Source organism: Papaver somniferum, unplaced genomic scaffold, assembly GCF_003573695.1.
Source record: "Papaver somniferum cultivar HN1 unplaced genomic scaffold, ASM357369v1 unplaced-scaffold_79, whole genome shotgun sequence".
Classification (NCBI taxonomy): Eukaryota; Viridiplantae; Streptophyta; class Magnoliopsida; order Ranunculales; family Papaveraceae; genus Papaver; species Papaver somniferum.
This window is the reverse complement of record NW_020650859.1, coordinates 958,813-972,319: the sequence shown is the minus strand read 5'-3', so window position 1 is coordinate 972,319 and position 13,507 is coordinate 958,813. Positions and strand designations below refer to the sequence as shown.

At 36.4% G+C, this 13,507-nt stretch overlaps 2 protein-coding genes across 2 annotated transcripts; one reads left to right on the top strand and one right to left on the bottom strand.

The window, feature by feature from the left end:
- Window positions 1–9,231: 9,231 nt before the first annotated feature.
- On the top strand, window positions 9,232–10,788 carry LOC113344590. The gene is made up of 2 exons (XM_026588533.1): window positions 9,232–10,578; window positions 10,684–10,788. Exons 1-2 carry the CDS (start codon window positions 9,232–9,234, stop codon window positions 10,786–10,788), a joined length of 1,452 nt encoding a protein of 483 aa, XP_026444318.1.
- Window positions 10,789–10,901: 113 nt separating this feature from the next.
- LOC113344536 lies at window positions 10,902–12,876 on the bottom strand. The gene is made up of 3 exons (XM_026588490.1): window positions 11,987–12,876; window positions 11,262–11,822; window positions 10,902–11,160 (listed from the first exon to the last, which is right to left on the bottom strand). Exons 1-3 carry the CDS (start codon window positions 12,845–12,847, stop codon window positions 11,044–11,046), a joined length of 1,539 nt encoding a protein of 512 aa, XP_026444275.1. The 5' UTR covers window positions 12,848–12,876; the 3' UTR covers window positions 10,902–11,043.
- Window positions 12,877–13,507: the final 631 nt, after the last annotated feature.

Below are 13,507 nucleotides of genomic sequence, written 5' to 3'. Positions count from 1 at the left end.
TCTTGATGAAGTGTGTGTTTAAGGTTTATATCATGTGCCAAAGGCATGACTTTTCTGTTTGTGGGAATGTGTACATAAGATCAAATCTATCAAGTTTTATTTTATAAAGCTAAGGGATATGTCTCCACCTCATGATGGTTGAGTGGGTGACATATGTCTATATAGTTGGAGGTGGACCCTTCTAGCTTTATTTGAATTATTTTTGCCACTAGAAAGATAAGGGAATAGAAGTGGTCGAAGAACGTTCAACTAAAAAACTTAACCCGGAAAAACAACAACCTAAATGAACATGACACCTAAGGAACACAGGGTATCTACCGCTAACTCATGTCTGGTCTTCAATAAGCTAAAGACGGGTATACCTGGATGCTATTGCTTATTGTTTATCATGTATTAGTCGTAGAATACTTAATCCTACGCAGGAAACATCTATGAGCATGAAATAGTTATATGTGAACATGACGAAGTTAAAGCATAAAGTACAACATGTTCTCTCTGTCCATATTCGTGTTGATGTTTATTGTTGAAAACATGTGAACTCAAAGATAAAGTATGTTATATACTGATTAGAGGCTTATAAGCTAACACAATAAATCACAGAAATTTGACCACCTAATTAGTAATCAATTTTGTTCTTGGTAAATTGTTTCACGGGATGTTTAGGTTTGGGGTGAGTAGACCTTGTTAATTTGTGGGTGATATGGATGGATGGGTTTGGGTAGTGGTGGTGGCTGGGGAGTGATGGCCTCCCTGAAGCAATTATCACCCTCCACCAGCATGCATCACTGCCATCCACCACCATCATTTTGACCCTTCCTTTAATAGGTTAAGGGCTAGTACAATGTGTTGGGTAATATGTCATGATTGATACTTATTGTTTATAAATCATATGTAGTAAATAACTAAATTACTCTTACGCAAGAAACTTCCTTAGTTGAAGGATGGTAACCAAATCGGGACGAAGAATGAGAATAAGTATCAAATCAACCTTATTTTTCGGAAGTATAACATAATTTTTAGTCTCGGGAAATATAAGTAATATGATCTGGTCATCCATATATATAGACTAAACCATTAACAAAGCAAATAGCATCATATGCATATGTAGATTTTGTGGTTAAATTGATCATTCTAATACTATGAATGGGTGTCTCATCATTATCCTCGCTATAATTCAAATAATGAAGTTGTAGATTAGCAGGTCTAAGCATGATACTTAACTTACTTGTAGAATTAGTAGAGTGATCAAAAACAGGGCTGTTCAGAGAATGATATATCACGAGAAACAAGATTTCTCCATGTTGTGCATACTAATTTGCCGTCAGGAATAGACATAATTTGTAAACGAAGAATTGAGATTTCTGTCTTATTTATCAATTCTGATAAATATCATATGTCGTTCATCAACTAGGTTGATTCTTGACTTCAAATTAGTTTGCACGCCATTAAGGAATCTTGTTTCGCATGATATATTATTTTCTCAATTGTATGTAACCCGTCTTTTGATCATTTTACGGGTAAATTAAGTTATTTTCCTTCAATTTATTATTGTGAGTATAGTTAGGATAATGATCAGAAACCTATTTTTTGTATTAGGAGGATCCATTTACATATGCGTATCAAATTATTGGCAAGATGATATACTTGTATTATAATTCTATGATTAAAGATTGTGTTATGCTTCCAAAAATTAACAGAAAATTAAGAGAAATTGTATGAGGGTATTCTCATTCTTCGGCCGGATTTGGCTTCTATTGTCGGGAGTATATTCGGTCATATGGAACATCTTAAAAGTTAAAACTTGTGACATAATGTAAAATAGTTATATTATTTAGAAATTATTTTAATATCTTTCAATCTCTGACCTACTTTGTGCATCTTTCATAATGGTATCATTGACAATGTAGGATTTGATAGAATGTAATCCACCTTTTTAATCACTTTACGGATTTTGCGGATAAGTTAAAAAAAATTTACTTTAATTCATGAATATAGTTATGATAATGATTAGAGGATCAATTTAATCACTTCGCATATCATTGTTCTGTGTCAGATAATAATATGCACAAGTCGTCTCTAAGATCATCAGAGCATTTGCTAGATGAATGTCAGGTAATGCCTCATCTCCAATATTTAGCCATTATAACCTCACGAAGCTCTGTTTATTCCTAAACCAAGGAAACCCCTTCATTATTCCCATGACTTTTTTAACTTGTGCATCATTAATAGCATTGGAGCTATGTATTTATCGTAATATAGACTTTCCAAAATATATGGCGTTTCCAAGACTCGAGCACCAACAAATTTGTAAGTTTTCAGCCTAGCAGTGACTGCTGGAATGACAACCTTTTCTTAATTCTTCATTCTTTGTAAAGTTGTATCTAGACAACTTCGTTTTTCGATATCAATTATATGAGTTAAAAATTAATTCGGTGACAATACCAATTATCTGAGTTCAAAACTAATGCAGCAATAAACAAGTTATAAGATAATAATATGGTGTGTGTAATAATACTGAGCTCTTAGCTATTAGAGCCTCATTACACTGGACCCATAAAATAAAATTACATGATATCTCTTACAGAACTTGTGTATTTTATTCGACAAAGAATAACGATACAACGTCTCAACCACCAAATTCATGAATTAAATCCGAAACAAATTTATCTATTTCCGAATTAGCTCGGCTAGAGGAAGATGTAATCCTCTTAGCTGTGATTAGGTAATTTCCAAAAAAAATTAGGTGGATATGGCTGGGGTTGTAGGCTCCAACTAATTGAACCCGATCAGTAAAATACTGGGAATTGCTTAAGTGGACTAGGCAGGGGGTGTATGCCCCGACTTATTTGGCATGGCAAACAAAATACCAAGTCTGCAGGTCTCGGCTAACTTATAGGCTCGACCTCCGTGAGGAAGTTAAGCTAGAATAAAATATCTAATTGTATTAGGATACCTATTGACGACAAACATATAATCTAATTAGTTCTGTAACTCAGTGGCGGAACTAGACATTGGATATAGGGATGGCTGGAGCTTTTTTCAGGGCTTGCTTAAGAATAAAACTCATAGACCAATTGTGGCCCAACTTAAAAAAGGCTTTGAAAAAAATGACTTTTTCTCTTGTTAGGGCTTGCTTAAGCTAGCCCTAGTCACAAGGTAGTTCCGCCCCTGGTTCTGTTAAAGGTCTAATTGGCGATTGTGATGTGTAAATGATCATTATGAATTTGAATATAATCATGCCCATTATAGAATCTTGGAGAAAAAAATATTTCCATGGTGATTGAAATTCCTAATACATTAAGCTAGCCATGCTTTGCATTTGAGTTTGTATCCATACTCATTTTCTCCATTTTTTTCTTGTTTTTTTCATTTTAGGCTCTCTTGTCAGACCCAAGGTTGTTAAAACTTGAAAGTGTATAGAGACATTACTTCCAGTATACGCCACAGTCCACACGGGTAATTTATTCTTTCTGATGTGATGTTTTTTAATTTCCGTACAAAAAGAGTATTTAATTAATCAGTTAAATTTTAGGATGACAATGGCAACTTAACTGAGTATGGATTATGCAAATACAAAGATCACCAAACGTTGTCCATGCAAGAAGTTTCTGAGGAAACTTCCCCTGATCAGATAACACAAACTGTGGACATTATAATAGAGGATGATCCGGTAGATGCATAAGCTAACCTTAATTATTGGGAACTGTCTCCTTGTAATTCCTTATCCTCATTGTCTGCTAGATTGTCTACAACCATGTATGAATGGTATTTACCCCAATCAATATGGAGTATTGTCTGCTGCCATGTATGAATGGTATTTCACCCCCATCAATCTGTAGTGTTACCTGCTTGATCATCATCACGTCATCATTTCGTAGGCATAAAAAACGTTCTCTCAGTCAGATAATTTTGTATGGGAGTGTTCATTTCATCAATCACCAAATACACAGATGAGGTTTCTAAGATTTTCGCAACTTTTCATTCAAGTGGGAAGCTGATCCTCTCCCACCTGCAACCATTGAACAGATTTTCACTCATTAAATAAGGACATTAGACTGTACTACGTATACAAACAACTAACAGTAATTACACCCTCCCAAATGCTTTTAACTCAATAACCAACTAATCACCTAACTGTTATTACAGTTGGAAAAAACTGACATACGTGTGTCTCACACACACTAAGCCCTTTAGATCCACCAAGATCTACAACAACTATGTTAAACATGAGACTGAAAAATCCACCACTGTGAAACTAACCCCTCTACCTAAATCCAGGAGAAAAAAAATGTCGTCCCAACAGCAAGAAAATCATGGTTCACATGACAAAATGCAAAGAAATCGCAAGCATAAGCAACATATCCAAAAACAAGTATTTTAATTACCGTGACTTACCACCAGATGAAATTCTAGGGCTTATTCAGTCTGATTGGACTCTAGGGCATGTTCACAAAATAAGGTATCAAATGTTGTCCCTTGCAATCCCATCAACATTATTGAAATTCTACTTTATTCTTGAACTACTAAGTACTAACACATGATACTGGAGTAGTTGACGTACACTATAGCGGGGTCAATCATGACAAATTTGAGTAGATCAAAATATGTGTTCATTAGCTTTAACCTCCTAATTGTATCCACTTCATGACAAATTTATTTTAATCGTTGCAAGAAAACTGCAGTATATACGTCTTATGCAATTAGTATTTCACATTCTTTATTGTAGATAAACAAACTTATGCACTTGAACTTCTCTTAATTCAATACATTCTTTATTGTAGAATATTGTGAAATCTCCTGAAAGCAAAATTAGCAATTTGTTTCTATTATACATGTAAAAATAACAGTAACACAACATCGTATGTGAATTTTTTATTCAATTTGTATGTAGATTGACTAATATGCGTGTTATTATTTGTGGTTTAGGTAGCATGTGGCAGAAACATAACACAGTATGTTCGTTCTTGGGTATGACCTTTAACCTACATTAACACAGTAGTTTCTACAAACCTGTAGACGCCCAAATCCTAATACTGAAATATTCACCTGTAATTATTAATTGGCAAAAGAGATATACCTTTAGAAATCTATCTGCAAGTTCCTTATTCTATGGATCCGCTTTCAAGTCTCTTGTTCCTCAGGCTTCAGGACATTCACCCTCGTCCATAAGAAAGAGCCTATCGCAGATGCCGCCATTATTTCTTCTTAAATTGATGGACTCCAGCCAACTTTAGTCTTTGCACATGTTGGTATCTCTGGGTCATATGCCAGTATATACTTAATCGATGTCTCTTCTTAATAATAGATTGGGACGCTGGAATGAGCATGGGAGTTTGGCACCACTGGACTGTCCATCACGTCACTATTGCCTGCATATGTTTACGAAAAAACGTTATTAATTTATCAACATTAGCGTTGAACTGCCTCGATGCTTATTTTGATTTACATGAGCTTCAGAATTTTGCATACCTTGGTTAATGCCTCTCGTCGCCAAAGCTTGAGCTGAATACCTCATTTGTTGTGCCATTAATTTTTTCTATGATACCTGACACTGCATAAGAACACAATACAAACTAAAATGTTTCATATGCAACCATACTCTAATGACCATTATGATATGTTGCAACCGTTGGATGTCTGTTTCTTATATTGATAATTTTGCTTTATTAACAACCTTTGTTTTTAGCCACTAAGTTGTCCTGCACTGGCAACTTCTGATGACCCCAATAACCAAGAAGTTCGAGAGAACATGGTTAGCAGTAGTAGCCATGATAAGACAAATCAGCTAAAAATATAACCCAGAACCCCAAACTGAAATTGGACCTGGTTGCATCTCAAGCCCCACAAACAATGCGAAATTAAGATGTCGTCAATTCATAGATAAATACACATCAATGTTTCCATCCAACAAAAATATAAAGAAATTTCTGGCGAGCAATCCCGATGGAAACTCATCACATGTGGATGCCGTTCCCTCTATAAACCTATGGAGTAACGGTGGTTTTGAGCAGCAAAAACAACACCCGGCAAAAGGCAACACCAATGATTCTACCTACAAAAAAAAAAGCAATAAGAATAATTAGAATTGCGAGAGAAAAACAGCTCCCAAATATTAAAAAAGATAAAAGAAAAATCCAGCAGGAAATACGGCAATGAAAAAAAATCCAGCAGAAAGATAACTGAATTAAGAAAAATAATTGAATGAAGAAAAGAGTTGAATGCTAACCAAAATTTACCGTTGACGTCTCCTTTCTCAGAATGTTTAACTACAATCATCTTTACGAATCTTATTAGGCGACCATTGATTTACCCCTAAAATAATGAATAACGTATAAACTTAATCAGAAGAATTAAGAAGAAGAAAAAAACTTAGAATGTGATTTTAGGGTTTATACATAAACCTTCTATTCCTATAATCATCATCTATGTGATTCTATATTATCTCCTAAAGCACAAAGTAAAATTCCTGGAAAAAAATCAACAAACTGTATTTGGGTACATCAAGAAGAGATTGTATCTGACACCCTTGTTCATGTACACTCTTCGTGTACACTAATAGAAAGTCCAAATTCTAGATTGTAGTATTCAAGTCATCGGTCCACATAACTAAATATTTCTTAGAAATTCCTCGTATAAATCTCATCAGTCCATATATCCAAATATTTCTTAAAATTTCATCGTATAAAGCTTACCTGGTCAGCTTTTCTGCCTTGGCTCGAAGAATGAAAACATAACCCAATCCGATGCCACCATTGAGTGCTTACAACGGCTGCAACCAAAAAGCATACATTATACAATTTAGATTGGAAAAAGGCATCCTTAAGAAATGAAAGAACAATGAAACGCAGATGCTCTAGAAAATGGTATCAGCATATAAAAAAGAAATTGCTCACAGGTCATATTTAGAATAACGCTTACTACTCTTAGCTGATAGTTTAAAACAACTAATTTAGTCATTTATTGATCCAGGACTATAAATAGTTAGGACCAAAATATTCAGATCGCATTGTTCATGGACATACTACTCTAAATGCACCGCACGAAAATACATCATTCCACAAATATGTTTGTCGGCTTCCTTTGCATCAAAAATTCCTAATAGTTTCTTCAAAGAGATATCCAGATAGACGCATTGAATAAGATGGAAGCAACATCCCTTCTTAAGAAACCATAAGGAATATCCCTTTGAGGAATTCTGGAAAATCAAGAATTCCTAATAGCTTTTGAAATCCTAGAATATACTTTTAAGAAAAAGACAAAAAAAAAGTACTTCAGATGATACTGAATAAGCGGATTTGAACATCTTTATTTCTATCTCAAGAGACTCACCCATTTGTATCTCTTCTTTTTCTTATCGATATAGGCAATAAGTTCCTCATGTCAGACATTGCCATCATCTAGAACCTTAGACAAACATGAACAATCAAACCACATCCTACTAATTGTGCTGCTAAACCCGCCTACAATTTTCTAATGATCTCCCACATAATAACTATTAACAGATCTCTCTTGGACCTTTGAAACCAATGCGAATTTTGAAATTTTCAGCAACCTCTTCGGGTGTAGTAATCTCCATCTCCAAGGTGTCCTTTCGAGGTATCAACTTCACCACTCACTGTATTGCAAAAACAAACAACAAAGATTGTTAGGAATATATTGACTAAATCATGTGACAATTAATCTGTGATTTTGGATGTAACACAGTAAATTAAGTGATGGGAGGAAGATCAAATTTTTCAAGCTTGAATTGAGTAATTAGAGGAATTCCATACTTTTCATCCTCCTATTACAAACAAAATTATGAACCATCGATTTGTCATTTAGCTTAATCCGACCATGGTCTAAAACTAATTTCAAAGAAAGTCGGAGGAGCAAATCAAGTCAAAAGAGCTCCGATGGAAAAAAAAAAAAGAAAAGATAGCGGTAGGAATGTACCTGGAGTTTTCCTTCTTCAAAATCACCTGTAAAAATTGAGGACTCAGCACGATCACTTGACCTAACTTCTTGTTCCTAACCCCTAAAATCACCGGTTTTATCAATAATGTGAACCCAAAATTTTATAGATGCATTATTTGATATCAGTTTTTATTGATGAGAATGGGTGGTGGTGGTGGTAGTGCCTCTCACTGAGTGAACGTATCTGAGAAGCTAATTGTTCTCTGAAAACACAAAGTTTCCACATGTCCATCTTCTTCTTCTTCTTTTCCATTCCTCGTCTTTTGCCTCCTAAATTTCTTTCAAACTTAAAGCCCACAAGGAAACTTAAATCTCAAGCAGTCAATCTGTAATGATTCGTACTTTGAATCTAAATTCCAAGAATATTGCAAATCTTATCAGGACGGACCCATAAACAGGAGGAACTCCAGTAATTCAAAATAACGACGAATCAAAAATTCTAGAAAAATTAGGTGTTAATACAATTTTATACTCTCTCTAAATTATCTGATGAGAAGGATTCGCTGCAATTATTTCGAGATTCAGACAAAAGGCTATGGCCATGCATTATACTATGTTTTACACTTAAAATAGCCAGTCAAAGCATGCATATATTAGTCGTGAAGCATGGTTATATTGCTTTTACTTTTACAAATAGAATTAATTGAGATGATATCTGAAGTGAAAGCAATAACTAACAAAAAAAAATTAAGAAGATGCGAGAATTTTGGGCCCTTAACAGAGCTTGCACGGTCTCAGGCCCGGTTCTGCTGGGATTGGATTTTAGCATTGGGATTGTTAGCAGGAATGCAGGATGTAGAGGGGAATGAATAAAGGTCTGGATTCTGGGTATATTGTTCTGGATTTGACGCATCGTTTTTGTCCCAAATTTATCATTTTTCTTTTTGCTGCTACCTAGCACGTACGTGTGATGTGCATCTCATTTTACTGGCATTATTTGTACGCTTGGAAGACTGTCATGTCACGAGAACCAGAAGTTTGGCAGTGGTGATGGATGGCACATCTTAATTTCACGTCAATTTTAAGGCATTCTTACAGCTCCTTTTCTCGTTTCTCTATATATACTAATCACAAAAGAATTGCAGTAACTTATTCTGTAACTGTCAAAATGAGTTTCTCTTTGATAGACACTTGTACTGTGTCCCTGAAAATGAAATGCATATCTCGTGTTTGAAGTAGCAAATGAAATGGTTCCTTTTCGACTGTTTTGGTTACCTATAACACCCATTACGAGTCAGTAAACATTCTCAACGGACGATTCTGTTGCCTATCATAATGTCCTTTTGCGGTTTTAAACTCAGTGCAATCAAGCAAAACTTAACAGCATTATCTGGTGGAGATTTTTGTAGAGCATTGGCAGTTGCAGGACTCGTGTTATATGCAGTCTGCGTTTTGGTATCAAATCCATCCGGACAATCTACCGCGTTTTTGAATTCGTTAATCTTCAGACGACATGGAAGGTACTTGTACACTAACACTGACATTACCGACCTTGTTTTCGGGATTGCAACTTCTACCAGTACATGGAAAACCAGGAGAAATTACATTGAGGGATGGTGGCGACCAAATATAACCAGGGGATACGTGTTTTTCGATGTACCACCGAAAGAGTACCTTCCGTGGTCTCCGTTCTCACCTCCTTACCGTGTATCTGAAAACACCTCAAGATTCCAGGAGTTTAACAAACATGCAATGCCGTTTGCGATTCGAATGGTGCGTGTTATAAAGGAGACCTTTCTGGAAGCTCCGAAAGGTGTGAAATGGTATGTAATGGCCGATGATGACACGGTTCTTTTTCTGGATAATCTTGTTGAGATTCTTTCCAAGTACGATCATAACGAGTACTACTACATTGGATGTAACTCTGAGGCTGTTGGTTCAAATGCTGATCATTCATTTCAAATGGCATTTGGAGGAGCTGGTTATGCTTTGAGCTACCCACTTGCCAAGGCATTGGCAAGAAACTTAGACGAATGCATCAAGAGGTATCCGAACTTATATGGGAGTGATCATATATTACAAGCTTGTATATCTGATTTAGGAGTTTCGCTTACGCTTGAACCGGGATTTCATCAGATTGATCTGCACGGTGACATATCGGGATTCTTATCAGCTCATCCAAAATCTCCAATAATATCCCTTCACCATCTTGACTACACAAATCCTCTATACCCTGCAATGAACGTTTTTCAATCTCTAAAACTCTTTATGAATGTCTCAAGAGTAGATTCTTCTCGTCTATTACAACAATCTATCTGTTACCAGAAAAAAAACAACTGGACATTTTCAATCTCATGGGGATACTCGGCTCTAATTTATGAAGACATTTTTCCACCGAGCCATCTAGAGAGACCTCTTCAGACATTCGTCCCCTGGAGAAATAATTACCGAGCACCTGCCTACATGTTTAACACTCGGTATCCTACTAACAATCCATGTGAAGCTCCTCATTTCTTCTTCCTTGATTCCGTGGAGCAGAAAACTGGTGGGTATGAGATTGTCACCAACTACGTTAGAAAATGGGATCGCAGATTACCAGCTTGTTCCGCAACTGGTAACCATTCTGCTGATTCGCTTTCTCGAATTCGTGTCATCTCACCGGCAAAGAGATATGACGGAGGAGTAAGTGGAAAAACTTCACCCACACGCACACTAATTTGAGCAATGTAGGCTTGTTGAATTGGTTAACACATTGTAGTTTCTGAGTTCAATTCTTTTGCTTTTCAGGAAGGAAAAAGAAGAGAATGCTGCGACATAGCACGTATATATGGAGGCTCAAACATAACTGAAATTAAACTAAGGAGTTGCATGGAAGATGAGATTATTGCATAGGTGCCTTAGGCGCGCCTCCACCGCAATTTGTGAGGCGCCTGGCCTAGCGCCTCACACAACATAGTTTAAACTATCTAAATTTGTTATAAGTCGGGTGCAACTAGAGTGAATTCTGTATAATTGAGAATCTGAATTTCTGTTTCAAAACATCACAACCATAAAAACAAAACATAAGAAAAAACTTCCAGTTGAATCACACCGTTCCTTACCAAGGTTTCTGTATTTACAATGGTGATGTATAGGTGATCAGTCATTCTACCTAGGCAGGGAAAAACTTTCATCAAAACTGCAACTCTTGATTCTAATATGAACAGAGCTATTAGCCACTCCATCAAAGGGGGTGGTGATCTCGCAGCATTGTCTTTGCGGTGCCTGCTCATCAATCGAAGCCTTAATAAGTTCCTGAACAACAATTTTGAATGAAAAATGTGGAAAATTTGCAGTTATAAATAAGAGACGCGTTTTAATCTCACCTTGCTCCACATGCCCGGATCCATCCTTGTAGCCGTAATGTTAATAGTGTCCAAAGCCAAAGCAGCACGGAAGTCAGTTCTGTTGCACTCATTCCATGGCTCAGCTACATATCTTTTATACGAAGTAAATGTTTCGTAGTTTTCGCCAACTTCATTACCATTTTTCACATTGTCCAGGAAATAAATAAGCGGCCGCTCACAAGGCTCAGAGCTCAAGGGACGAGTATTGAATGTGAAAGTTTCAGCACTCCAACTACCAAAAGTTAGAAACGTCTGAAATGCAGTTCTGAGTAGACTATCTTGCACGTACCACGGGTATATCTGAACAGTGTAACCCCAAGATACAGACACTGACCAATTCCGTCGCCAGTCATGATAGAAACTCTGCTGCAATGTTCGTCCTGGGTCCATTTTGTATGCACCCATTAGCCTTTTCAACGAATCAATTTGACTAGTATTAGTTGGAAAAATTGGATTCACGTAGTCTAGGTGATGCAACGAGACAAGGGGTGCCACCGGGTGAGCGGCTAATAAACCGTACGGATCACCATGCATATCAACCTGCATATTGCAAAATTAGACACCATAATCAGAACACAAAGCAAGACAATAGAGAAATTCTTTGAATTCTCAAACTGAAACAACAGAAAAAAAAACATTATTAACAATAAAAAAAATTAGTCCCAATTAATTAGGGTTTAGGATTCAGAGTTCAAAGTGTATACCTGGTGGAAGCCGAGTTCTTTGGTCAAGGGAACCCCAATCTCATTCATACAAGCACCAACTCTCGCATCAGAACCATACAGATAAGAATACCTTTCAATGCATCCATCCAAGACTCTCACTAATAGTTTCGCCAAAGGATAACTAATAGCAAAACCAGCACCGCCGTAACCCATCGTATACGAATGCGATACATCTTGTTCCACACTCTCTGAATTCATACCAATATAATACATTTGATTATGATCATACTTTGCTAACACAGTAACTAAGTTCTCAGTGAAGAAAACAGTATCATCATCGCCCATGACAAACCATCTCACATTTTCCGACCCCAATCTATAAGTCTCCAGAACAATTCTGGCTATCCGGTTCGCCGCCATAGTCCCATACTTGAATCTCTCGGACACATCCTCCGAAACCTGGTACGGCAGTGAATTATCAGGCCATGTCCCGTTTGGCTCCTCATCAAACCATACGTACCCACGCGTTATGTTCGGTTTCCACCATAACTCGGCATAATGTTTTCGAGATTCCCATGTCTGTATTGAACCTCCGATACCGAAAACAAGATGGGAAATGTTGGTTTTGTACTCGTGATTTTCGACTAGGATTTTTGTTATCGTATCGGGACATTTAGTGGTGGTAAGGGTATTAAGAGTACTGATGAACAACAATGGATCTCTGATCCATCCTGATAGGGAGAATAGAAATGCAAATGAAATGAAAAGGAATAACAAAAATGTTAATTTCATGAAAAATTCTGGGTTTGGAAAATTGATCAACCTATTCCAATAAGTAGTACTAGTTTCAAAGTAATGGGTTTGTTTTTTTTCACCACCACTGATAGTAATTTGAGACATGGTGGTGGTGGGAGTGGTGGATCTGTAAAACTCTGGCTAAGAGAGAGGATATCATAGAATCAGGGATATCCAGAGATATCAAAAAAATTAAATTTGGAAAACTCATAACGTTAATAATTGAAAAAATCTTTTTGAAAAAAAAAAAGTGATATCCCGATATTCTCTCAAAAATAAATCCTTGTTATATTTTGATTGTATTAAATGAAAAATAATCTTCTCTGAAAAAGATCCACGGTGCAACTTTTTATTCGCCGGAGTACTCAGTCTGCCGATCCTCGAGAAACTGACCGAAGATATTTCTTAGGTTTCTGGAACTTCTGGAACATGGTGCTGTGGTGTAGTCGGTTATCACGTCAGTCTTACACACTGAAGGTCCCCAGTTTTCTTTTTCTTGACTATTCTTTTGTCGATGAGAACAACTTTTTTTCACCAGAAGCTTTATTTTCATACTAGCTGAATATAAACATGATGGTTCTCATTGAAACAAATTTGCACCCATCATTAACGGTTATCTTTTTTTTTTCTTAAAAGCATCACGGATCTCTATAAAAACAAATTTGCAGCCATCATCTACGGTTATCATTTTTCTAGAAAAAAACATCATGGTTCTCCATGAAAACAAATTTGCACGCATGCATCATCTACGATTATCAGCCAAAA